Here is a 27572-nt window from a genome sequence, read left to right on the forward strand (position 1 = left end):
CAGTATATTCTTCTGTACATTATGATAGCTCATGTTATCTGGTCTTTACTGTGGGCTGCCAACCTGCTAACCACTTTAGTTTCATTATTTAATTGAATCCTCTCAACATCCTTGTAAGGAAGGTACATAGTATTACCAGCCCCCTTTTACAATGAAGAAACAGATTTCAGAGAGGTTAACTTACCCAAGGTTACAGAAGGATACAGATTTGATCATACGTGGTTGGGCAGTCTCCTGGATAGTAGTGTTTTCTTTTTGTTGTTATTTTTGAATAAGCACAGAGAATTATTAATTAAATAGGAAATTTAAATGGTTTTAAATAGCAGTACATTTTGGAAACATTGAGGGGAAAAGATTCTAATGGAGGTGAATAGGAGGAATTGAAAGAAGAAAGTAGTGACAGCAATCAAGATCCTGGTGTGACTACAGAATGGAGAGATTGGGGACTGCCCCTGTAGTTGCCAAGAAGGAGTCCTGTCCTACCCTGTGCCAGGGCTGAAGGTGCTTCTCAGCCAAGGAATGGCCTTGGAGCTCCCTTGTGGCTTCCAGGACAATTTGTGTTGTACTCTAATCAGTGCGGATCCTTCTGGATGCAGTATGACAGTAAGATAAATTTATAATGTCCTTTTGGCATATTTCTGAAACTTGATTGGTGTGTTTTTCAAGGGTGGATGGTTGGTGAGGGTGGGGTTTCTGAACCACTGAAATAAGTTGCCGTCCCTGACCTTGGATTGTTACACCATTTTTCCTTTGACCTTTGATCTGTGATGAAATAACTTCTGGAACTGGGATATCAGGAGTTATGTTCTTGTTGGTTTACACAAGAACTCTATAAACTAGGTTTTATCAGTTCTTTTTTATAGGAGAAGAAACAGATTTGCAGATATATAAAGTGATTAAGTGATTTGTCCAGAGTCATACAACTTGGATGGCAAAACTGCAGCTTGAACCCAGGTCTCTTGACCTTTAAGTTCAGTTCTCTACTCACTGTGTGGGAGACCCGGAAAGAGATTCTTTTGGTGTGTCACATAGCCTTACCATTGCTTTGTCCTATGTAACGTCATCAATTATGTGAATTATCTGACATTACAAGAGTCAGAAGGTGTCGTAGAGATGCCTTAGAATCCAGCTTCCTTTTTATTATAGATGAGAATACTAGGTGGCCAAGTGACTTAGATTGAAGACAACACTTGTTAGAAGGAAGACTAATGGGTTTCAAGTCAAAGTCAGAATTTAAAATTATCCCAAATGCTGGAACCTTGAGCTGATTTACCAAATAAAAATTTTAACAGATAAAGGTTTAGATTTTTTAGAATACAGATTACACGGCAATGAAGAGGAAAAGCTGGGCATAGTGGTATGCTCCTGTAATCCCAGCAACTTCGGAGGCTGAGGCGGAGCTCAGGCTGTAGTGTGCTATGATAGAGAAAAAAAATTAAGAAGAAAAGGAAAGAAGTGGGATGTTGCTTACTGTACAGTTTTTTAAACATTTCTGCATGTTTGTAAAATTTCATAATAAAACGTTAGGGGAGGCTGGGCACAGTGGCTCATGCCTGTAATCTCAGCATTTTGGGAGGCCGAGGCAGTGGGATCACAAGGTCAGGAGATCGAGACTATCCTGGCCAACATAGTGAAACCCTGTCTCTACTACAAGTACAAAAATAAACGGGGCATGGTGGCATGCACCTGTGGTCCCAGCTACTCAGGAGGCTGAGGCAGGAGAATTGCTTGAACCCGGGAGGTAGAGGTTGCAGTGAGCCGACATCGCGCCACTGCACTCCAGCCTGGCGACAGAGTGAGACTCCATCTCCAAAACAAAAAATAAAAGGGGGCAAAAGGAGAAAAGTAGCTTAGCAACAGTTTGTGTGGTAAAAGACTTGAAAATATTAGATAACCGTGAACTTATTATGAGCCTCTGGAAGCTCCTAGAAAAGCAGATTTTTTTTTTTCTTAGATTAAGACGGGAGCAACTCAGTTTCTAGATCAAGAGAAATAATAGTCTAGCTGAGCTCTGTGCTTGCCAGATCAGATCTGGCTTGTATCTGTGCCCACTTCCGAGGTTATACATTGTTATACTTTGATGCCTGTTATACTTTGATGCCAGTGGATACAGGGTACTGAAATCTGGAGGAGTGGATGGGGAATGAATGTGTGGTGCTGACTCGGAAGAAGGGCCAATTTAGGGAAGCTCCATGGTGGTCTTCAAATACTGGGGGAGTTGTGGAGTGAGAGTGGTACTTTTATTTTGAATATAAAGCTTAGATTAAGGGAGAGCAAAGACATTACAGGGAATTAGATGCCCATTCTGTTTTCCTCATCCCTGACCCTCCCATTCTGTACCTTCAGTACAGCAGCCCAGGTTGGTCTCTGGGAACTGCAAATCAGGTTATAGGACTGCACAGCTTTTATTCACCGTCCTGTGTCACATGAAGTCCAGGGCTTGACTGGTCTTCTGGCCCTTGCCGACTAGTCCTCATTTTGACATTTCTGTATTCTAGCCCTACTGTATTCTAGCCAAGTCCTTAGGGTTCTTCAGTTGAACCTGTGTTTACTCTCACTCCTTTGAGGTGTACCTCCTACTTTGTTGCCCAAAGTAAGGCAGAATTGGGGATCTTTCTGCTTCCATTGTATCTTGTACATATACTTGCCCTGTTTTTTGTTTTTTAAAGTAGATTTATAAAGGATGGGGACCTGTTTTGTTCATTTACATGTCCTGTTTATTCCTCTAGACTGTGAACTCCTTGAAAGTAAGTATTTTTGTCCTAGTCCTTTTTTGTTTTTTGTTTTTTTTTGAGATGGAGTCTTGCTTTGTCACCCAGGCTGGAGTGCAGCAGCACGATATCAGCTCACTGCAACCTCTGCCTCCTGGGTTCAAGCAATTCTCCTGCCTCAGCCTCCTGATTAGCTGGGATTACAGGCACGCACCACCACACCCAGCTAATTTTTTATATTTTTGGTAGAGACAGGGTTTCATCATGTTGGCTAGGCTGGTCTCAAACTTCTGACCTCAAGTGATCCACCTGCCTTGGCCTCCCAAAGTGCTGGGATTAGAGGCATGAGCCACCGTGGCCGGCCTGTCCTAGTCTTTATATGCCCATATATTTGAGCCCTTCTTGACTAGGTTCCCAGAGAATTGGTGCTTGGCTTGCCTGGACACGGAATAAACGTTTATTGATAAATAAATGTTGTGCCCACAATGACTTGCTTCATAACTTTTTAGGAGTCAGGATCCTCCCACAGTAGACTCTTGTAACTACAAGAATATTTTTTTGTTGGTGTTGCACGTAGAGTTTCCTGTAAAATGGCTTCCAAGATACTTTTCATTTCTAGTAAAGAATCTGTGAGTTGATTTTTAAGTAGTATTATGTCTACCTTATGTGGAAGGTAAGAGATAGCCCTTTGTTTTCCTCAGGAGGTTTTAATTATATGATCTCCTTGTAGAAGTAAAGGAAACTCTGGAGCTTCCTGTGTGGCTGTGAATGTATCATTAGCTTTGGGCAGGGCTCCCAGAGCTGTGAACCCTGTCCTGAGGAGCACTGGGACATTCTAGTGAGCGTTCAGGCCACCCAGATTGCAGCCTCGTAAATGAAGGGTTTATTTCTCTAATGAGAGTGGTTTGTGTCTTCACCCAAATAATATTTTAATATTAAATTGTGACAAATATTTTAAATTTTAAAGTAGGTATATATAAATTAGTATGATTTTAAAAATAATTTCAATAATTGTTTAAAAAAGTAATTTTAATACATTTCAATAATTTATTTTAGACTCAAGGGGTACACCCACAGGTTTGTTGCATGGGTATGTTGCACGATGCTGAGGTTTGGGGTACGGATCCCGTCACCCAGGTAGTGAGCATAGTTTTTCAACTCATGCCCATCCCTCATTCCCTTCTTCCAATTAGTATGATTACAACTAAGAATTTTACTTTTACAGCTCTAATTTAATATATATTGATCTAGACCTGGCAATAAATATTCTGCTCTAAGAAAGGTTTTATGTTAAATAACATGGTAGTTAGTCCTTTCAAAATAAAAAATTTTGATTAAGAATACCAGCACGGGCCCGGCGCGGTGGCTCACGCTTGTAATCTCAGCACTTTGGGAGGCCGAGGGCAGATCATCTGAGGTCAGGAGTTCGAGACCAGCCTGGCCAACATGGTGAAACCTATCTCTACTAAAAATACAAAAATTAGCCAGACGTGGTGGCAGGTGCCCGTAATCCCAGCTACTCGGGAGGCTGAGTTAGGAGAAGCGCTTGAACCCGGGAGGGAGAGGTTGCAGTGAGCCAAGATCATGCCGTCGCACTCCAGACTGGGGGAGAAGAGCAAGACTTCGTCTCAAAAACAAAAAGTATACCAGCACTGATGACAACATTGGACAAGTAGACAAATCTAGAAGGGGCAGGTTGAGCTGTGTAGTTTTAGTGTTGTTACAGTTTGTTTATATGTTGTGAAATATTCATTGAGATCAAAATCTGGCGTTCCTAACTTGTGTTATGTGGAGGCCACATGGAGTGGCAGAAGTGAAGTGGGATTTGAATTCAGACCGTTGTTCCTCAAGAATGAATTGAGCTGGAGAGAATTACTTGCAATCTCTGATCCTTAGTTCCTTCATCTAGACATACCCACCTGGGATCGTGTGAAGATTCAGTGAACTGTAAGAGGTACCTGCCTGGGAGAGGCTCAAGGCCTTCAGTGCCTTTCCCTGTTATTTTGGGAGTAGTACATCTGTTTTGGTGTTTTTAAGAAACACTGTTTGACAAATACACGAGGCATACTTCATGGACTATTGTTGTTTCAGATTATTCTTAGAACACAGAGGCAGGATCCACAGTGTTTTTATGAGGAGAGCTACTTTTTATTCTCCCAAACCTTGGCTTTCCTGGATTAGAGGTCTCAGTGATGTGTGCTGATGTGACACCCTTGAGCAAAGTTGGAGAAGAGATAGTGGTAATTTCCACCACTTCCCCTTCTCCAAGACACTGGAAGTGCTGTGAACTGTGCTCCTTAGCTCCTCTGCTCTGTAATCTCTGCCTGGGGGCTCTAGAGGGGCTCTAGGGAGGAGTGTCAGCCAGTGATTCCTCCGTCTTGACCAGGTGGGGACCCAGGATCTTCTGGTGAATTCTGATTTGTTTTTTTATGAGCCTGAGGGTCATTTTAGGAATTTGTGGAAGCATCTGTGATTGTCTCAATGGTTGGTGGGTGCTATAGGCATTTATTTAATAGGTAGGGCCCATGGAATTCAAGGCTTAGTGCGGTGACAGTTCTGTAAAATAGAACTTTTCCTATGATCTACACAGCTTTAGAATATCTTTTTTTTTTTTTTTTTCTCCTGAGACCGAGTCTTACTCTGTCACCCAGGACAGAGTGTAGTGGTGTGATCCCAGCTCACTGCAACCCAGGTTCAAGCGATTGTCCTGCCTCAGCCTCCCAAGTAGCTGGAATTAAGAGGTGTGCCACCACGCTCGGCTAATTTTTGTATTTTTAGTAGAGGCGGAGTTTCACCATGTTGACCAGGCTGTTCTCGAACTCCTGACCTCAGGTGATCCATCCACCTCGGCCTCCCAAAGTGCTGGGATTACAAGCATGAGCCACTGCGCCTGGCCTAGAATATCTTGCTGAATAATTTATATAGATAGAAAAAAACTGTTTAAGGCCGAACCTATAACTGAATTCCATTTTACATAAAGGATTTTTAAAAATGTAATTTTAGTATAAATGGAAATTTCAGAAAATGGAATTAGTCTAGACTTTGAAGGGAAATTATCTCATTTTGTTCTTAGTTTTACTAAGTGTATTACTAGTCTTGGTTCTCTCAAGAAACAGAACCGATAGGAGATATATATATATATGTGTGTGTCTCCCGTAGGAAAGAGAGAGATATGTTTATATATATATAGTATATTTAACTATATTTAACCAATATATATGATTGTATCATGTGCATCCTATTGGTTCTGTTTCTCTGGAGAAAATATAAGTATTCACCAGTTGTCCTTTATGGTTTTGCCTTCCATGCTTTGAGTACCTCATGGTCAACCACGGTCTGAAAATATTGAATGGAAAAATTCCAGAAACAAACAGTTGCTAAGTTTTAATTTGTGGACTGTTTTGAATGACATGATGAAATCTCATGCCATCTCACTGTCACACTTGGAAGATGAGTCCTCACTTTGTCCGATGTATCCATGCTGTGTGCTGCCTGCCTATTAGTCCCTTAGTCTTTGTTATCAGATTAACTGTCTGGTATCACAGTGCTTGTAACCCTTATTTCACTTAATAATGGACCCACAGTGCAGGAGTAGTGATGCTAGCATATTGTGTAATTGCTTATTTTATTATTAGTTATTGTTGTTAATCTCCTACTGTGCCTAATTTATCAATTTAACTTTATAAAGGTGGTATGTATATACATGGTCCCCAGTTTACTGTGGTTCGACCTAAGATTTTTCAACTTTATGATGGCATGAAACTGTCACAGTTTTGATGTAATGTATAGTATTCAATAAATTACATGAGCTGTTCAATACTTTATTATAAAATAGTCTTCGTGTTAGGTGATTTTTGTCCACCTATAGGTTAATGTAAGTGGTCTGAGCATGTTTAAGATAGGCTAGGCTAAGCTATGACATTCAATAGGTAAAGTGTATTAAATGCATTTTTGACTCATGATATTTTCAACTTAGGATATTTTTATTCCATCATAAGTTGAGGAGCATCTGTATGTATAGGCAAAAACATAGTATATATGGAGTTGGGCAATATCTGCATTTTTAGGCATCCGTAGGGGTCCTTGAAACATATCCCCCTCGGATAAAGGGGAAGCATTTGTATATAACAAGATCCTTATTAAAGGAATTGGCTCATGCAATTATGGAGGCTGAGAAGTCCCAAGATCTGCACTTGGCCAGCTAGAGATCCAGGAGAGCTGGTGGTGTCATTCTGATCTGGTTCTGAAGGCCTGAAAACCAGGAGAGCCACCGATGTAAGTTTCTGTCTGAATTCCAGCAGGCTTTAGACCCAAGGAAAACCAATGTTTGTTTCAGTTTGAGGGAGGGCAAGCAGAGATGTCCCATCTCAGCAGTCAGGCGGGAGGGGTTCCCTCTTACTTAGCTGTTTTAGGTCTACAGTTGATGAGATGAGGCCCACCCACATTAGGGAAGTTAATCTGCTTTAGACAGTCCATTGAGTAAAAGGTTAATTTCATCCAGAAACACCCTCACAGAGACACACAGAGTAATATTTGACCAGATGTCTGGGCACCCCGTGATGCAGTCAGATTGACACATAAATTAACCATCATACTAAGAGTGATTCACCTTTTTAGGTAAATGAAGAATTAATCACATTATTGATAGCATTCATGACAGATAGTGTGGTATCTGAGTTGCCAAAATGACATACCCAAATGAAAAGTATTTGTAGCTGTGAAATTCGGTGATTCAACTTAGAGATGTGGATTTCTGACCATTTTAGTCCTAATATAGTCCTGCCTGAAAAATTACATATTGAAATTTGTATTTATTTTCTTAAAAATTGTTTTTATATTATAGTTGCTGTGTTAAGTAGATATTTTTGGAATATATATGTAATAAGTTATTTCTGAATTTTATTTCAGGATAGTAAAGGTATATTTTCAATAGTTTTTAAAGAACGGGGGTGAGACATGGTGGTTCACACTTGTAATCCCAGCTATTCGGGAGGCTGAGATGGGAGGATCCATTGAGCTTGGAAGGTCAAGGCTGCAGTGAGCCATGACTGCACCACTGCACTCCAGCATGGGTGACAGAGTAAGACCCTGTCTCAAAAAAAAAGGTGCACAGTGGGTATTTGGGTCTGATATGGCTAAGAACCAGAGGTCTAAGTGATCTCAAGCTGCCAGCCTCCTTGAACAGTTTGCATCTCAGCATCTTTAAAGCTTTGACTGTGTTTCTTTTCTCCTCTTGGACCTCTGCAAAACCATAATCTTTCTCTTTGTCACATATTTTACAGCATTGGGATATATTTTCCAGAAGTCCTTGTTCGACTTACAATGTTTTTATTTCATCATAAGTTTAGGAAAAACTTATTGTTGTTTTTTTTTAATTTGAGCTTTATTGATATGTAATTTATATGTCATACAATGCACTTATTTAAAGTGTAAAACTTAGTGGTTTTCAATATATTCACAGGATTGTGCAACCATAATCTAATGTTAGAACTTTGCATCACTCCAAAAAGAAACCCTGTATCCATTAGTAGCCAGCCTCTATACTCCCTACCCCAACCCCTGGCAATCACTCATATTCTTTTTATCTCTATGGATTTGTTTCTGCTAGATAATTTGTGTAAATGGAATCATATAATACATGGTCCTTTGTGGCATTCCTGTTTTTTTGTTCTTTATTTAAAAAAAAAAACAACAGGATACATTTGCAGAACATGCAGGTTTGTTACATAGGTATACGAGTGCCATGGTGGTTTGCTGCACCTATTGATCCGTCCTCTAAGTTCTCTCCCCTTGTTCCCCACCCCACAACAGGCCCTGGTGTGTGTTGTTCCCTTCTCTGTGTCCTTGTATTCTCATTTTTCAACTCCACTTATGAGCAAGAACATGCAGTGTTTGGTTTTCTGTTCCTGTGTTTGCTGAGGATGATGGCTTCCAGCTTCATCCATGTCCCTCCAAAGGACATGATCTCATTCCTTCTTATGGCTGCATAGTATTCCATGGTGTATATGTACCACATTTTCTTCATCCAGTCTATCATCGATGGGCATTTGGGTTGGTTCCATGTCTTTGCTATTGTAAACAGTGCTGCAATAAACATGCCATGTGCATGTATCTTTATAGTAGAACGATTTGTATTCCTTTGAGTATATACCCAGTAATGGGATTGCTGGGGTATTTCTGGTTCTAGATCCTTGAGGAATCACCATACTGTCTTCCACAATGGTTGAAGTGATTTACATTTCCACCAACAGTGTAAAAGCATTCCTATTTCTCCACAGCCTTGCCAGCATCTGCTGTTTCTTGACTTTTTAATCATTGCAATCCTGAATGGCATGAGATGTTATCTCATTGTGGTTTTGATTTGCATTTCTCTGATGATCAGTGATGTTGATATATAGACCAATAGAACACAACAGTGATGTTGATATATAGACCAATGGAACAGAACAGAGACCTCAGAAATAACACCACACATCTACAACCATCTGATCTTCGACAAACCTGAAAAAAATAAGCAATAGAGAAAGGATCTTCTATTCATTAAATGGTACTGGGAAAACTGGGTAGCTGTATGCAGAAAACTGAAACTGGACCCCTTCCTTACACCTTATAAAAAATTAACTCAAGCTGGATTAAAGACTTAAATGTAGAACCCAAAACCATAAAAATCCTAGGAGAAAACCTAGGCAATACCATTCAGGACATAGACATGGGCAAAGACTTCATGACGAAAACACCAAAAGCAATTGCAACAAAAACCAAAATTGACAAATGGGATCTAAGTAAATTAAAGAGCTTCTGCACAGCAAAAGAGACTATCATCAGAGCAAACAGGCAACCTACAGAATGGGAGAAAATTTTTGCAATCTACCCATCTAACAAAGGTCTAATATCCAGAATTTACAAGTAACTGAAACAAATTTAAAAAAAGAAAACAACCCCATCAAAAATTGGGCAAAGGATATGAACAGACACTTCTCAAAAGAAGACATTTACTTGGTCTTCTTTTATTTGGTACAGATGCTCCTTTATTTAACATGGGGTTACATCCTTAAACCCTTCGTAAGTTGACAATGTCATGAGTTGAAAATATATTTATTATACCTAATGTACTGAACATCGTAGCTTAGCCTAACCTACCTTAAACATGGTCGGAACACTTAAATTAGTCTACAGTTAGACAGAATCATCTAACACAAAGCCTATTTTATAATAAAGTGTTGAATATCTTATGTAATTTATTGAGTGCAGTACTGACAGTGAAAAACAGAATGGTTGTATGGGTACTCTGAAGTATGGTTTCTAAAGGTTTATTGCTTTCACATCATTGTAAAGTTGAAACATTGTAAAGTTTAAAAATAGTAAGTCGGGTCATCTATGTATTGTTTTCAAGGTTCACCCATGTTATAAGATATATCAGGGCCAGGAATGGTGGCTCACACCTATAATCCCAGCACTTTGGGAGGCCGTGGCGGGCGGATCACGAGGTCAGGAGATCGAGACCATCCTGGCTAACACGGTGAAACCCCGTCTCTACTAAAAATACAAAAAATTAGCCGGGCGTGGTGGCAGGCGCCTGTAGTCCCAACTACTAGGGAGGCTGAGGCAGGAGAATGGTGTGAACCCGGGAGGTGGAGCTTGCAGTGAGCTGAGATAGCACCACTGCACTCCAGCCTCGGCGACAGAGCAGGACTCCGTCTCAAAAAAAAAAAAAAGAATTTTTCAACTTTTCTGAGTGACATCTAGCTTTCAAACGGTTTTATCACATGGTAAAATTCTTCGAAAACAAATTTCTAAAGAGCTTCCTTCCAGTTATGTTCTCAGTGTAATGCCATTTTTTCCCACAGATTTGCTTGTAAATGCATCACGAAGAGGCAGCCCAGAATGAAGAAAGCAAACAGGAGTGTTGGCTCAGTGCCTAAAGTGTCTGCAATAAGTAAAACGCAAACAGCAGAAAAAATTAAACCTGAAAACAGCTCTTCAGCATCTACGGGAGGCAAACTTGTAAAACCTGGAACAGCAGCATCATTGTCGAAGGTATTCATGTGATGTTTGAATACATGTTGGGTTTTTGGAGGACTGAATTTAAATATGATGTTTAATATATTAAATGAGCATTTTTATGGATGTGCCCTCTTCTGGTACTGGGAACACTTGGCCTTTGAAGAGAGCTTACAGTGGGGTGGACCTAATTGCTGTCTTTGGTCTGTCTTTTTGAATGAAACCAGACAATAGGCTTGTTTATGAAACAATAATTGAGCACCTGCCTTGTGCAGGATGCTGTGATTGTGTGAGCTGGAGGTACAGTCTGCCTTCAGGGAGCTTGTGGAGGAAAGGATGGAGGCAAGGCACAAACATGAATAATGAAAATACCCAGGGAGAATGTCAGATACCCTGGGAGAGCAGTAAAGCATTGTGAACAGTTTCAGGTAAGTAAATATTGTTTCAAGCCTGGGAAGGTTTTATTAAAAGGTCATGTGAGCCAAGTCTAGCAGTCCTGTGACCCCTAGACAGGTGTTTTTATCTGCCTGTCTCCCTCACCTTCACCACCACAAATTGCTGTTCTTCTTCTGGCAGCTGGTCCACGATGATGGTGATGATGATTATTATTACCATTTTTTAAAAAAGAGATGAGATATTATGATTATTATTACTATTACCATTTTTTTAAAAAATAGATGAGCTCTGTGTTGCCCAGGCTGGTCTCCTGGGTTCAGTGGATCCTCCTGCCTCAGCCTCTCGAGTAGCTGGACTAGGGGTGTGCGTATGCATGCACAACTGGAGACATGATCTGTTCATTCCAGGCAGGGCCCTGATAGATCATGGCTTAATTATTTTAAGAAGGAACTCAGGAACAGCCGATGAGGAACTTCCTTTTATGTGTAGAAAGATCTAACAGGAAATGCTGGTTTTTCTATTCTAAGGTTGTTGGAACTGAACCCAGGCTTATTCCCTTGGCTCGGAGATGCACACAGATTTTCTCCTTGCTATGGCCCTGATGAATTGTTAGGTATCATTCTGTGACCTGGAGGATGGTACCAGGAATAGACCCTTGCCCAGCTTCCATTGTCTCAGTGAACACACTGAATCATTTTGTTGGTGGCAGTGCTGCTCCTCTTTGGTGTAAGACAGGTGGCTCTTTCTGACCTAACTGGTTATTCAGTTGCTGGGGCTCTCTGGCGTGGAGTGCCTGTGTGACTAGGTGACCTGTTATTTATGTGACTGGAAGAACAGGTTGAAATGTTGGCATTAGATGTGCACTGCTGCCTTCCTTCTGTGGCCTCTTCGTCAGAGGCAGGCAGTGTCTTTGGAGGTTTACTATGGAATGTGCACTGAGCAGGCATGTTACATCTTCTGAGTCTTGGATCTGGAGTTGCTGGGAATTTGGTCTTGAACAGTGAGTACTTTTCCACTGTAAAGCAAAACTGTACACTTACTCTTGCCAGCACATGCCAGCTGTCCGTAGCTTTGGCTCTGCTGCGTTGACAAGTTTGTTTAAGTAGGGTGTGTGAGAGAGAGAGAGAGAGAGAGAGAGAGTGTGTGTGTGTGTGTGTGTGTGTGTGTAGCAGGAAGGTCAGGGCAGAGGTAAAGCTATTTGGCAACACTTTTCCTGGAGTGGAGCAATTGCCTTCGCTTAAGAGAGGGGAAGGAAAAAGTCATTAAATGGAGATTAAAGTAAAAACAGAGAAGGAAAGAAGAAAATAGTGAAAGAAAACAATGGAAAACATTGAAGGGCTTTGAGACCCCACAGTGTTATTTTATTTTTCTAACTTTTTTTTTTCCTGTGCTTCTCTGGCACCTAGATACTTCCTACAATTTGAATTCCTTTAACTGACATGGGGCATTGATGATTAACCAGATGAATGAAGTGTTTGGCTTAATTATTGAGACAGCATATGCACACACCCATTCATTTATGGACACCCACACCTGTGTGTCTGTCTCTGCACAATATTCTCATGACTCTCTTCTTGTAGTGACAGGGTACACGATATGCATTTCTTCACCTCTCATTTCAAGTATTGTTTGAGGCTAGATGTAGTTGAGGGTTAAGGGGAAGGACTCTTTTGATCCAGAACATTTCACTGCTGGTTGGAGCTTTTGTAAATACAAAACACTACTGCTGCTCACAGTGAGTTTTGAGGACATTATTCCCACTTCTGTCAGGATCTGTGTCATTGGGCTTGCAGCCTTTGTATGCTTAATTCTCCTTTGTCACAGTCAGTGGAGAGGATTATTTTCCATGTAGAGAGGGTTTCCTGCATGCCTGCACTTTGCAGGGTTCACTTACTGTTCAGGTTGTTCATGATTAGTTCTTTTGAAGTAATATACTTTTCCATTATACTGATGATAATTTTTTCTAAAAATTTACAGACATGAATTAGTAAGCTTCAGTTAGAATCTATAATTGATAACTCTCCATGATTATTTGCGGTCATACAGTGTAAACGTTTGTTAATAGTATGAACAATCCACCTCTGAAACTTGAAAATTAAAATTTGATAACAAATCTTCAGATTTGAGAGAAAGATGCAGACTGTGAAACGTGGGCTTGACCTGGAGAAGTATATGTACCTGGTTGTAGTATTTCATTATTTGTGTCTGGAATGCTTGTACCAAATTATTTGCATTTTGCATCAGTTATAAAGAGTAGGCTGAACATTTATTCCTTCATCAATTTCATGTTTTTAGACTTACCGATGGGGGATGTTTATGTGTGGGAATGCACATGCCTTTACAGAATTTTGTAGCAAAAATTAAAAGAAATAGGGAAAAATAGCAGAGAGCCTGCTAGTGGCTTAGGGTAAAAGGTAAGTTGGAAAATGCAGAGTTGTGTTCTGTTTTGTTTTTACTTTTTTTGTTGAAGTAAAACATACGTACAGCAAAGTCCACAAAGCATAAGTGTTGAGCTTAGTGAATCATGACAAAATGAAACATACCCTACAGTCACCACCTAGTTCAAGAAACAGAACATACCTGCCCCTCGGAAGCTTCCACCGTGCCTCTGCTTAATCATTGCCCTTCCTGTCCTCCCCCAAAGTAACTACCATTCTAACTTCTAGCACCAGAGATGATTTTTGCCAGTTTTTGATCTTTACAGGAACGTAGTCATACACTATGTTCTTTTTATGTGTGTCTGGTTTCTTATCCGTACTGTTGCATCTAGCAGCGGTCACTTTTCATTGCTGGTTAGTAATCCGTGGGATGAATATACCACAGTTTGTTCATCTTTTCTACTATCGGCAGACTTTTGGAGTTTCTTCTCTGTGGCTATGAGTATTATTGTTATGAACATTCTTATACATATGTATTAATACACATGTGCACCCATTTGTGTTCTAGAACGAGGAGTGAAATTACTGGACCATAGAGTATACCTGTGTTCAGCTTTAATATTATAGATAGAAGGAAATAATTTCTCAAGGTGGTTACCAGTTTACACTCCTGGTTACTTCATATTCTCTTCCTGTACTTAAATTGTTACTCCTTTCTTGTTAAGCACTCACGGATGTATAAAGGGGTGGAGCAGTGGCATTAATTTGCATCGTTACCAGTAAGATTAAATACCTTTTCATACAATCTTTTTTTTTTTTTTTTGAGATGGAGTTTCACTCTTGTTGCCCAGGCTGGAGTGCAATAGCACCATCTCCACCTCCTGGGTTCAAGCGATTCTCCTGCCTCAGCCTCCCGAGTAGCTGGGATTACAGGCATGTGCCATCACGCCTGGCTAATTTTTTGTATTTTTAGTAGAGACGGGGTTTCTCCATGTTGGTCAGGCTGGTCTTGAACTCCCGACCTCAGGTGATCCGCCCACCTCAGCCTCCCAAAGTGCTGGAATTACAGGCCTGAGCCACTGCACCCGGCCTTATACATTCTTTTTATGTGCTCAGTGGACATTTAGACCCTCTTCTATTAAGTGCCTGTTCAAGTCACTTGCCCATTTTTGTTTTTTTTTTTCAAACTTTTTTTTATTGTGGAAAAATACATATAACATTCATCACCTTGGCCTTTTAATTTTTAATTACAATTTTTTAATTTTTTTAAGAGATGGAGTCTCACTCTGTTGCCTGCCCAGGCTGGAGTGCAGTGGCATGATCCTAGCTCACTGCAGCCTTGAACTCCTGGGCTCAAGCGGTCTTCGGGCTTCAGCCTCCTGAGTAGCTAGGATTACAAATGTGTGTCACCATACCCAGCTAATCAAAACAAAATTTTTTTTAGAGACAGGGTCTCACTTTTTTACCCTGGCTGGTCTCTAACTCCTTGGCCTCAAGTAATTCTCCTGTGAAGGTGGGATTTTAGGTGTGAGCCACTGTGCCCAGCCATCTTAACAATTTTTAAGTGTGCAGTTCAGTTCTGTTAAATACATTTACATTGTTGGGCAACCATCATCACCATCCATCTCCAGAACTTGTCATCTTGATAAACTGAATCTCTGTACCCATTATATAATGACTCCGCATTCCCTCTTCTCTCCAACGCCTGACAACCACCGTTCTACTTTATGTCTTTATGAATTTCACTGCTCTAGCTACCTTATGTAAGTGGAATCATACACCACTTGTTCTGTGTCTGGCTTATTTAACTTAGCATCGTGTCCTCAAGGTTCATCCATGTTGTAGCATGTGTCAGAATTCCTTCCATTTTTAAGGCTCAGTAGTATTCATTGTATGTATATGCTATATTTTGTTTAGCCATTCATCTCTCAGTGAACACTTGCGTTGCTTCCACCTTTTGGCTACTGTGGATAGTGCTGCTATGAATATGGGTGTACAAAGATCTCTTCAAGGCCCTGCTTTCAATTTTGAGGGGGGGTATATACCCATAGGTGGAATTGCTACATCATATGGTAAGTCCATTTTTAATTCTTTAAGGAACTGCCTATTGTTTCTTGCTGCTAGCAGCTACACCATTTGCAGTACGTAAGGGTTCCAATTTTTTCACGTTCCTCTGCAATGGTTGTTATTTTGTTTTTTGACAGTATCCATTCTAGTGGGTGTGAGAGGGTACAGTGTCTTTTTGCACTGATTTGTGGTTCTTTACCTCTTCTAGATGTGAGCCCTTTATCATTTATACATGCTGCATGTATATTCCCTCACTCTGCCTTGCTTTCTCTCTCTCCCCTCCCCTCCCCTCCCCTCCCCTCCCCTCCCCTTCATAAAGGTATGATACCTTTAAAGGTATCTTCATGAACAGCAGTTATTTATTTTAATGTAGCCCAATTTATTAATCTTTTCTTTATGGGGTATGTGTGTCTGTGTGTGTATGTGAGAGTGCGTGTGTGTGTGTGTGTATGTGTGTATGTATGTACGTGTATGTGTGTATGTGTTTTGTTTAAGAAATCTTAACCCATCCCTAGGTCAGATGAAATAGTTGCCTATATTTTTTTCTTTTTCTTTTTGTAGAAACAAGGTCTCACTATGTTGCCCAGGCTTGTCTCAATCTCCTGATTGCAGGAGATCCTTCTGTCTCACCCTCCCAAAGCCTTGGGATTATAGGTGTGAGCCACCATGCCTGGCCCCTATTTTTTTTTCTAAAAGTGTTTTTCTAAATTTCATATTTAGATCCTCAATCTGTCTGCAAATAATCATGTAAAATCTTTTTGTTTTGAAATAATTTTAGACTTACAGAAAAGCTGAAGGACTAATACAAAGAATTCCAGTATACTCTATCAAGATTCCTCATAATGTTAACCTGTCATGATTATCACTTCCCTGTATATACCATGTATACACACATAGTTTTTTGGGGGGTGGGGGGGCTGTTTCAGCATGAACTATAGACATAATGCTCCTTTACTGCTGAATATTTCAGTGTGTATTTCCAGAAAGACAAGGACATTCTTTTTTATAACCATAGTAATAACATTGATAGCATGCTAGTATCTAATGTATAGCCTTTCATTAAATTTTGCCAATTGTGCTAATTTCAGATATAGCAAAAGAGAAAAAAAAAATCTGTTTTCTGGCCCAGGATCCAATCCAGGATTATGTATTGCATTTAGTTGTTATGCTCCTCATCCTCTTTAAATTTGGAATAGTTTCTCACTCTGTCTTTTATCACCTTGACATTTCTAAAGAGCAAAAGGCAGTTATTTGATAGACTGCCCTCCAGATTTGGGTTTGGTAATATTTCCTTGTGATTAGATTTGGGCTATGCATTTTAGGCAGGAATACCACAGAAGTGTATGGAAACAGATGGCTTCCATGTTTTCCATTGTGGGGGATGTTAACTTCCTTTGGCTGGGTTTCTCCACTGTCAGGTTACTGTGTTCCCTCTTGTAATTAATAAGTAGCTTGTCAGAGATACTTTGAAACTTTGTACATATATCTATCCTTTTTTTCACCAGACTTTTCACCCTGGTTTTAGCATTTTTTTGGATAGTTCTTTCCCAAATCAGTTAGTACTGTGATTTTTGCCACATGGTAATTTTCTAATTCCGTCATTCCTTCTACGTGTGTTAGTTGGCATTCTGCTATCAAGGAAGAGTTTTTACTTTCCCTTGGTTTATATATTCATTTAGATTATTGTAAATTCATAGATTCTTAGTGGGGTATAAATTATTAGGACCATTTAGTTTTATGCCTAGATTATCCCTGATTTGTCCACTGGGAGCCCCGTCAGGCTGGTTCCTGTGTCCTTTTGACATGTTCCTATTACTCTTTGAGCACTTCCTTCATTTCTGGCGCAGTAAATTTTGTACCTTTTCAGTTCCAGCCCTAGAATCAGCCATTTCTTCAAGGAGGCCTTGTTCTTTTTAGTGGAAGATAGTACTTAAAAACCAAGACCTGGAGGTTAGGTATGTTCATTGCTTTTGGGACACACGCACATGCACACGTATCTATGTCAATTTCTGTATCTGTATCTATTAAAATGTGTGAGTTCACACCGATATTTCCAGTTCCATTGACTTAAAAGTTTCATAACAGCCTTTCCACATGCTATAATTGTAATCCATTTATTCAACACTGAAACACCTGGCTTCTACAGCCTATATTTACTTATTTTCTCCACCCTAGAATGTACAGAAAATAGTTTTAGAATTATCTGTACAACTGTGAAAAACAATTTATCAACTGAAGTTCAATTTTTTTTTTTTTTTTTTTTTTTTTTTTTTTGAGAGTCTAGCTCTGTCGCCAGGCTGGCGTGCAGTAGCAAGATTTTGGCTCACTGCAACCTCCGCCTCCCAGGTTCAAGCGATTCTCCTGCCTCAGGCTCCTGAGTAGCTGGGATTACAGGCACATGCTGCCACGCCCAGCTAATTTTTGTGTTTTTAGTAGAGACGGGGTTTCACCATGTTGGCCAGGCTGGTCTTGAACTCCTGACCTCGTGATCTACCCACCTCGTCCTCCCAAAGTTCTGGGATTACAGGCGTGAGCCACTGCGACCGGTCTGAAGTTCAGTATTTGCATACTTTTGTCTTTGGCTTGAGAGTTTGAGGATTTATGGTCAAAATACTACCATGTTGAAAAAATACTTGGGTTGTGTTGTTCATTTGAAATACAGTTAGTCTGTTTGTTCCTATCCTATTCCATTTTAGGCTTCTCCTATCTTTATTTAAATTTTATTTACTTGTTTATTTTCAGCATATGAAACACTAACATGGCTCCGCGAGTCAGAACTATATGAGAAGATATGTTCAGAAAAGTGCCCCTCCCCTCCCCTGTTCCCTCTTACGCGGTTCCCACCCATCCCAGAGGTTAACAGGCAATTTAGTTTTTGTTTATTCTTCTCATGTTTCTTTTTGCATAAATGAGCAAATACACATTTTTTACTTCCTTTTTTACACTAAAGTTGGCAAAATATATTCTTTTGCACTCTGTTAATCTTTTCACTTAATGTACTCTAGAAATCTCTCTCCATACCAATTGGTAGCAGTCTTTCTTATTTTTTTGTTGCTGTTTAATACTTCATTGTATTCACTAAAGTGTACTGCATATGCTTTCCTGTGTATATATAGGCATTTAAGGCGTACCAGTATTTTGCAATAAAAAACAATGCTGCAGTGAGTAATTAGCCATGTGCACATGTATTTTTGTATTATTGGAGGTGTATCTTCAGGTTAAATTCCTAGAAGTGAAGTTGCTGGGGAGAAGGTAAATACATGTGTAGCTTTGTTAAATATTGCATGATTCCTTTCATAAGGCTTATGTCAAGGTGCATCCCATCAGCAACTAAGGAGAGTGCCTGTTTCCCCATATTCTTCCCAAAAGAGCATGTTTACCAATCTGTTAAATGACAAGTGCTGCTTAATTTGCATTTCTCTCATTATGAGTTAGGTTGATCATCATTTTCACTCTCTCTCTGTGTGTGTGTGTGTGTGTGTAAACTGATTGTGTGATTCATTCATTTTGTTCATTTTTCTGTCTTATTTTTGGTCATTTCCCCTCAATTTTAAAGCATTCTGTGTTAGGGACCTTAACCATTTATTTGTGAGATATTGCAAATATACTTTCCCAGTTTTTTATGTTTTAAAATTCTATTTATGATAATTTTTTGGTCGTACAAAACATTTTAACATTTTTTTAATTAAAAGGATTTTTTATTTTTAAGATTTTAATTTTTATGTAGTCACATCTATCAAGTCTTTATGATTTTAGATTTAAAATCATAGTTAGAAAACCTTGGACTTTATGTTTGATATGGTGTGAAATAGGTCTCAGCATTTATTTTTGCCCCCTTTGTGTATACACTTGACCTAGCACCATTTTCTGGAAAACTCTTGTTTTCCGCCTTGCTGCCTTGGTTATAAATCCAGTGTCTATAAATATTCAGTTTCTTTATGGACTCTGTTTCACTAGTTTATTCTTGTTCCAGTGCTGTACTGTCTTAATTATTGTAAGTGCAAAGTTTATGATTTGGTGCCCTTATGTATATTTAACTTTGTCATTACCCAAAGGCAAATTGTAACCAGAGAAGTGTGATGAGTAGTCCACTTTGACATGACAATGTAGGGTGGTTTTCAATGTAATTATTATCAAATGGAAGAATTTAACTTACGGAGGAAGAAAGATTAGTTCAAAGATAATTTTACTTTTATTAGCAGGATACAAAAGAAGATTGAAAATATAAGAATGTGTCGAGTTTATTTACTGGCTATTTACTGGCTAATAGAGGAGGGACAAATTGGCAGGAAAGTGATATGACTTTAATTGTGTGACTTTTTGGCATCATAGTTGATGGCCAGTTTCTGTGAACAGAAACAAGTCTTAAAAAATATAAACAGGCCAGGCATGGTAGCTCACACTTGTAATCCCAGCAGTTTGGGAGGCCGAGGTGGGCAGATCACCTGAAGCCAGGAGTTCGGGACCAGCCTGGCCAACATGGCAATACCCCATCTCTACTAAGAATATAAAAATTAACTGAGCATGGTGGCACATGCCTGTAGTCCTAGCTACTCAGAAGGCTGAGGTGGGAGAATCACTTGTGCCCGGGAAGTGGAGATTGCAGTGAGCTGAGATCATGCCAGTGCACTCCAGCCTCAGTGACAGAGTGAGACTTTGTCTCAAAAAAAAAAAAAAAAAAAAAAAAGAATATGAACAGTCCTTGAAATTAATGCAGTGTTTTCTTCTCTTTTTATATATTCTAGATTTCATAATGTAACAGCCCTTAATTACCAGAGTTGAATTCTGTTTAATTCATTGAAAATATTTATCCCTTTTTCTGCCTCTTTTTTGGAGGGCGGGTGGGGACAGGGTCTCACTCTGTTGCCTAGGCTGGAATACAGTGGCGTGATCACAGCTCAGTGCAGCTTTGACCTCCTGGGCACAAGCGATCCTCTCACTTCAACCTTCCCAATAACTGGGACTACAGGCATGTGCCACTTTGCCCAGATAAGTAGTTTTTAAATTTTTTATAGAAACGGAATCTCCCTATTTTGCCCAGGCTGGTGTTGAATTCCTGGGCTCAAGTGATCCACCTCGGCCTCCCAAAATGCTAAGATTACAGGCATGAGCCACTGTGCCCAGCTTTTTCTGCCTCTTTTTAACCTAATGGTACTGTATTAGAACTTTGATAATTGAGTAACAGAAATATGCTTCATATGGAGTCACTGACGTTTAGAACTGGAAGAGACTTTAGAGATTAGTTACTTATGAACTATCTTAACTTATAGAAATGAATTCAGTATGATTATCTGAGAGAGGGCATGGTTCCAGATAGAAGATAGTGTAAATCAGTTGGCTAACTCTTGCCAAAGAGAAAACTTTTGGGTTCTTTTGTTAAAAAGTAGTTTTTCTCTTTTTTTCCCCCACGTATCTTTAACTGCTCTGTGTTCCCTTCATTTCTAGGAGAAGTAAAAACGTTTCTTCACTACTTTTTAGAATAATAAATTTACAGCCAATTTATTGTCCACAGTGTTTTTTTAAGGCTCATGTTTTTTAAATTGCCTGTATAAAATATAAATATTGCAGATGGTCTTTCTCAAGTAATAACGATCATTTAGACAGCAGAACCCTTTCTCAAACTGTAAAGTCTCTAGTTTTTTATTAATATATTATGCATGTTTTAGAAAATACCTCCTTTCGATTGTGACTAAAATTTGACTACTACAGAATTATAAGGTAAAAAAGATAAATTTCAGAATAAATTCTTTTAGATACTGGCCTCGTCATGGAATCACTTTAGAGCAGTGAAGATTATTTGATTCTCAATGATATTTCTTTCTAGAAATTGCAAGATGACACTTCCTGTGGCATTATAGGACTTTCCCAAGATGTCATGTGCTATCCCCCATCATCTGAATCTGGCGTATGTGGACACATAGCAGGCTTCCATAGTCTTTGATTACATGTACAATTTTATTATTTTAAAAAGTACGTGATTGTTTATAAACCTATAAAGAAGTTCTGTTTCTGTAGCACAGTATGGTGTGCTGCTTACTACCTGTCAGATAGTTTTGGTAATAGGGCTCTTGAACTTAGTATAAAAGTCATGAGCTTTGTTGAGTCTCAAAGTATCTAATCTTCCTTGATCTAGTAAATTTGTTTTTATTTTCTGTTGCTTCTAGACCAAGAGCAGTGATGACCTTTTAGCTGGAATGGCCGGAGGGGTAACGGTGACTAATGGTGTTAAAGGAAAGAAAAGCACCTGCCCATCTGCAGCACCTTCAGCACCTGCCCCTGCGATGACCACTGTGGAGAACAAATCCAAGATTAGCACAGGTATCAGTGACATTCAGTCTGAGACTTCAACTGCTTTTGTGTTTGAATAGGCAGGATGCATTGGTGTTTACAGTGTTCCATCTAATTATAGGAAATTTTAGACATACAAAAGTAGATGGATTGATATTTCAGCCCAATACGCTCATCACCATTATCAACTCACAGCCAGTTGTAACTCCTTGATACCCACCCTTCCCTCTTATTATTTTGAAGCAGATTCCGGACATCATATCACTTCATCCATAAATATTTTATTATCTTGGAAAGAGAAGGATTTTTTTTTTTTTTTTTTTGAGACGGAGTCTTAGTCACGCAGGCTGAAGTGCAATGTGCAATCTTGGCTCACCACAACCTTCGCCTCCCATGTTTAAGCGATTCTCCTGCCTCAGCCTCCTGAGTAGCTGGGATTACAGGCATGCGCCACCACGCCTGGCTAATTTTTGTATTTTTAGTAGAGATGGGGTTTCACCACGTTGGTCAGGCTGGTCTTGAACTCCTGACCTCGTGATCTGCCTGCCTCGGCCTCCCAAAGTGTTGGGATTACAGGCATGAGCCACCACACCTGGCCAAGGAGAAGAATTCTTTTTTTTTTTTTTTTTTTTTTTTTTTTTCTGAGACAGAGTCTCACTATGTCACCCAGACCGCGGTGCACTGGTACGATCTCGGCTGACTGCAAGCTTCACCTCCTGGGTTGACGCCATTCTCCTGCCTCAGCCTCCCGAGTAGCTAGGACTACAGGCGCCCACCACCACGCCCAGCTACATTTTTTTTTTTTTTTTTGTATTTTTAGTAGAGACAGAGTTTCACCTATTAGCCAGGATGGTCTCGATCTCCTGACCTCGTGATTCGCCTGCCTCGGCCTCCCAAAGTGCTGGTATTACAGGCGTGAGCCACCGTGCCTGGCCAGAGAAGGATTCTTTTAAAAATATAATCATAATACCATTATCAGTCCTTAAAATAACTGATAATCGTTCCTTAAATTATAACTTACTCAATGAGTATTTAAATTTCCAACAGTCTTATAAATATTTTTGTTTTATTTACTGTCTGTTTTTATGTTTGGATCAGGGCTCATGTAGGTCCATATATATATAATTGGCTGATGTGTCTCTCAAATCTTCTTTTTTAAAATCTATGGGTTTATCCTGATTCTTGCAGTTTAATTTTTGTGGAAGCTGGTCATATGACCTATAGAGTTTCTGAGCATGTGGATTTTTATATCGCAATATCCCCATGATGTTTTTGCCCATCACACTTTATTGTCTGTATTTATTGTAAATGGCATTGGAGCCTTATGGGACAGTGTCAGGTCCCCTGTCCCCCCATTTTGAAAACAAAACAACCAAAATACAAGACTCTTTCATAGGTGGTGGTGTGTCCACCCATCAGGAAACACAGAGTTTCTGATTGTCCCTCTTTAAATGATGTTAGAAGCCTCTGATCATCCATTCATTCTAATTCTGCCATCTTTCTTCATTCAGTAACAGGTATTTGTTTTTAGATTTGATGGAGTTGATAAATTAATTTATCCTACAGTCCAAGGAGTAATGCTCTCATATTTTACTTCTTACATTTATAGAAAAAGAACTTTAAAACTTCTAGTAAACATAAGATCAAGTGTTTGTAATAAAGCTTATGAAGGCAAATTGTAAAAATTACATCAGATCCTTTTCTGTCATCATAATTTAGGCTCTTAGCCCCTCTTGTGTGTATTAGACTTTCCTAGCCCAGAATTACCTACTGTCTTCATTTTTGCTTTGACTTTATGCAGATTCTTCCTTCCATTTCAGATTGGGTCCCCCTGTTAATGATAATAGGTGTGATTAACAAGAAGGAATATTGAAGTCCTTACTTTGTGATTTACAGGCATGATTTCATTTTATCCTCGTACTGTAACCCTATGAGAACTAGTATCCTCATTTTAGAGATGAGAAAGCTTAAGTGTCTTCGCCAAGGCCATGCATTCATTTGCTCAGTAAATATTTATTGGGGATCTGTTTCAACAAGGCTGGTGGTGAGGCAAGGTCTTTTACTCCCAAGCCTGGGGTCATCGCCACATTTAACATTGCAGCTTATGTGGTAGGAAGGAAATTAAATACTCTTGCCATTTGCATGTCTTCCTGTTTCCTGCCTTTAGAATTGTACTGGGAGAGATTCCATGTGTTTGTATACTTAGTTTCTTGCTGACTGATGCTACCTGACCTCAGGATTCAGTTATCACCTCTCTGGATTAGCTGCCCCAGTATGGCTTTGTACGTTTATTTTATTTTGCTGGGGATGTCATAACAAAATACCACAGACTGGATGGCTTAAGCCACAGAAATTTATTTTCTCGAATCTGGAGGCCAGAAGTCTGAGATGAGGGTGTTAGCAGATTTACTTTCTCCTGAGATCTCTTTTTTTTTTTTTTTTGAGACGGAGTCTCGCTCTGTCACCCAGGCTGGAGTGCAGTGGCGCGATCTCGGCTCACTGCAACCTCCGCCTCCCGGGTTCACGCCATTCTCCTGCCTCAGCCTCTCCGAGTAGCTGGGACTACAGGCGCCCGCCACCACGCCCGGCTAATTTTTTGTATTTTTAGTAGAGACGGGGTCTCACCGTGGTCTCGATCTCCTGACCTCGTGATCCGCCCGCCTAGGCCTCCCAAAGTGCTGGGATTACAAGCGTGAGCCACCGCGCCCGGCCGAGATCTCTTTTTTTGTCTTGCAGATGGCTGCCTTCTCTGTGTCTTCACTGGTTCATCCCTCTGTGTGTGTGTCCTCATCTCCTCCTCTTACAAGAACACCAGTCGTGTTGGATTAGGGCCCACCCTAATGACTTCATCTTAACCTTAATTACCTCTTTAACTTCATTATCCTATCTCCTATTTGAGGTTTTGGGGTTAGGGCTTCAACATATTAATTTTGTGTGTTTTGGGGGAGCACAGTTCAGCCTATAACAACATCCTTATTCTTCAGTTCATCTGCTCTACCTTTACCTCCTCCAGTGACTTTCCTAAGACTGTTTGATTTCTGTGTATCAATTCACTTGTCTTTACCTCAGATTATTCTGTCTACTCATTACAGTAATCCAGAGAGGAATTTTTCTTCTTTTATCTTCTTCTATCTTTCAAACATGAACAGATTTTCTTTTTTGTAAGGATTTTTGATTTAGATAAGGATGCAGTACCACTTACGGAACTAGGGAAAGGAATTAATGTTGGGGAAAAAAGTTACCCCAGCCAGGTGCAATGGTGCACACCTGTAATCCCAGCACTTTGGGAGGCCAAGGTGGGCAGATCACTTGAGCCTAGGAGTTCAAGACCAGCTTGGGCAACATGCCCAACGTGGTGAAACCCCGTCTCTACAAAAAATACAAAAATTAGCTGGGTATGGTGGCGTGTGCTTGTAGTCCTAGCTACTCGGGAGGCTGAGGTGGGAGGATCACCTGAGCCTGGGAGGTAGAGTTGCCGTGAGCTGTGATGGCACAGCTGCACTCTATCTAGCCTGGGTGACAGAGCCTCAAAAAAAAAAAAAAAGGAATTATGCCATCTTTTTCCATTTTTGGCCTCCGTATACAGTTGTTTCTCCCAGTCTGGTTACTTTTGCCTTTGATATCTGTCACGATTTCTTGCCTCTTCTCTGTTCTTACTGCCGCCCCGAATGTAGGACTTCTTTTACCTCATTGGTCTACCTGCCCACATTCCTCCTCTGCTGCTCTGCTTTCTTCTTTATGTATTCCACTTAGTATCTGTATTAGTCCATTCTCATGCTGCTGTAAAGAACTGCCCCAGACTGAGTAATTTATAAAGAAAAGAGGTTTAATTTACTCACAGGTCCACAGAGATGGGGAGGCCTCTGGAAACTTAGAATTATGGTGGAAGGGGTAGCAAACATGTCCTTCTCCACATAATGGCAGGAAGGAGAAGAATGAGAGCCAAGCAAAGGAGAAGCCCCTTACCATTGGATATCATGAGAACTCACTATCATGAGAACAGCACGAGGGTAACTGCTCCCATGATTAAATTACCTCCCAACAGGTCCCTCCTGATACACATAGGGATTATGGGAACTACAGTTCAAGATGAGATTTGGGTGGAGACACAGCCAAACCATATCAGTATCCTCTAGATTAATTTTCATAAAATGTACTTTTCCTTACATTTCTTTCCTACTCAGGATCATTTATTGACTTAGTGTGACTCACTGAATTCTGCCTATCTTTTGGGACTCTGTATGAACATTCCCAAGCAGCTTCTGTTAACTGTGTGACTGTACTTTTCCTTTCTATGTGCCATGTTCACTTCTGCTTCCTTTCCTTGTCTGTATTCTTGCCAGCCTGAATTCTGCATCCTCCTGTACACCTGTTCTGTTAGTGGCTATCTCCCTCTATCTGTGGAGATCATTTGCTCCCTGTTTACCTCTACATCCTGGATCCCACCACCTAATGAACCAGCAGGGTCTTTAAAAATACTTACTTATTAGATGTGGATCTTATTTTTTAACATAAAAATTCATTATTTCTTAAGTATTTACGGGTATTTAAACATATTCCTGGCCAGGTGCGGTGGCTCACGCCTGTAATCCCAGCACGTTGGAAGACTGACGCGGGCAGATCATTTGAGGTCAGGAGTTTTGAGACCAGCCTGGCCAACATGGTGAAACCCTGTCTCTACTAAAAATACAAAAAAATTAGCCAGGCATGGTGGCAAGCACCTGTAATCCCAGCTACTTGGGAGGTCGAGGAAGGAGAATCGCTTGAACTTGGGAGGCAGAGGTTGCAGTGAGCCGAAATCGCTCCACTGCACTACAGCCTGGGTGACGGTCTAGAGAGACTCCATCTCAAAAAAAACCGAAAAGAAAACAAACAAAAAAAACTTCCTGTTCTTTTTGTATTAAACAAATGATTATGTCAATTTTCACAGGTTTAAAATTTTAGTAGTTATCATGTGATTCACGTAGATTTGATTGACACATCATCATTATTTAACATTAGTGCTTCGTTGTTTTTTACGTTTAGAGAGACAGTATAACATACTGGTTAAGGTGCAAAATCTGGAACCAGACTGCCTGGGTTTCAATTTTGGCTCATCTATTTATTACCTGTGACATGTTGGCAAATTATTTAACATCTGTGTCTGAGTTTCTTCATCTGTAAAACAAGGTGATAATAGCACCTACCTCAAGTGTTTAATGAGGCTTATATAAGTTAATGTATGTGAAGTGTTAATGTATTTGTATAACCAAGTGCTAGTTATGTGTTAGCTGTTGGTATAATTGTTACTATTTATGTGGCATTTTGTGGTGTTAAAACTTTTTTGCATTTACTTTGGTCAGAGTAAAATTTTTGTGTTTCTTGTAGGTAGCTTAGATTTTTGTTTGCCCAGAGACTGCTTTTCCCTTCTTGCCCACCTATGATCTCCCTTCACTATCTGTGTACAGTTAGTTTACCACCAACTGGCTAATCCTGGAGTCATCTTCGCCTGTCTTGCCTCTGGCCACCTGGTTAAAACCCTGCTTCTGGATTCAAGTTAATGTATATCATTTAAATGACAGCTTTATAGAGATGTAATTCACATTCCATAAAATTTACTCTTTTAAAAATGTGTAAAAACGTGTAAAACAAAGTGTATAACTTATTTCTCCTTGATAATTAAAAGATGAATGATCTTCTGGTTTTGAAGAAATTGAACTTTAAAGTAACAGACTCTAAGGCAAGATTATTG

The 27572-nt window shown here is 39.9% G+C and overlaps 1 protein-coding gene across 10 annotated transcripts in view; it reads left to right on the forward strand.

Moving 5' to 3' along the window:
* Positions 1-27572, forward strand: part of SPECC1L (sperm antigen with calponin homology and coiled-coil domains 1 like) — a 149180-nt gene that overhangs the window by 22757 nt on the left and 98851 nt on the right. For 8 of the 10 annotated variants that reach the window (XM_055252281.2, XM_063623523.1, XM_055252276.2 and 5 more), the window contains 2 exons: positions 10559-10748; positions 21718-21871. In XM_055252281.2, the coding sequence (XP_055108256.2) occupies positions 10596-10748; positions 21718-21871 (307 nt within the window). In that variant the 5' untranslated portion in view covers positions 10559-10595. Of the gene's footprint in view, positions 1-10558; positions 10749-21717; positions 21872-27572 lie in introns of those variants that run through there. The other 2 variants (XM_055252286.2, XM_063623524.1) reach the window with 2 other exon arrangements.

This window comes from Symphalangus syndactylus, chromosome 18, assembly GCF_028878055.3.
Source record: "Symphalangus syndactylus isolate Jambi chromosome 18, NHGRI_mSymSyn1-v2.1_pri, whole genome shotgun sequence".
In the NCBI taxonomy this organism is placed as follows: Eukaryota; Metazoa; Chordata; class Mammalia; order Primates; family Hylobatidae; genus Symphalangus; species Symphalangus syndactylus.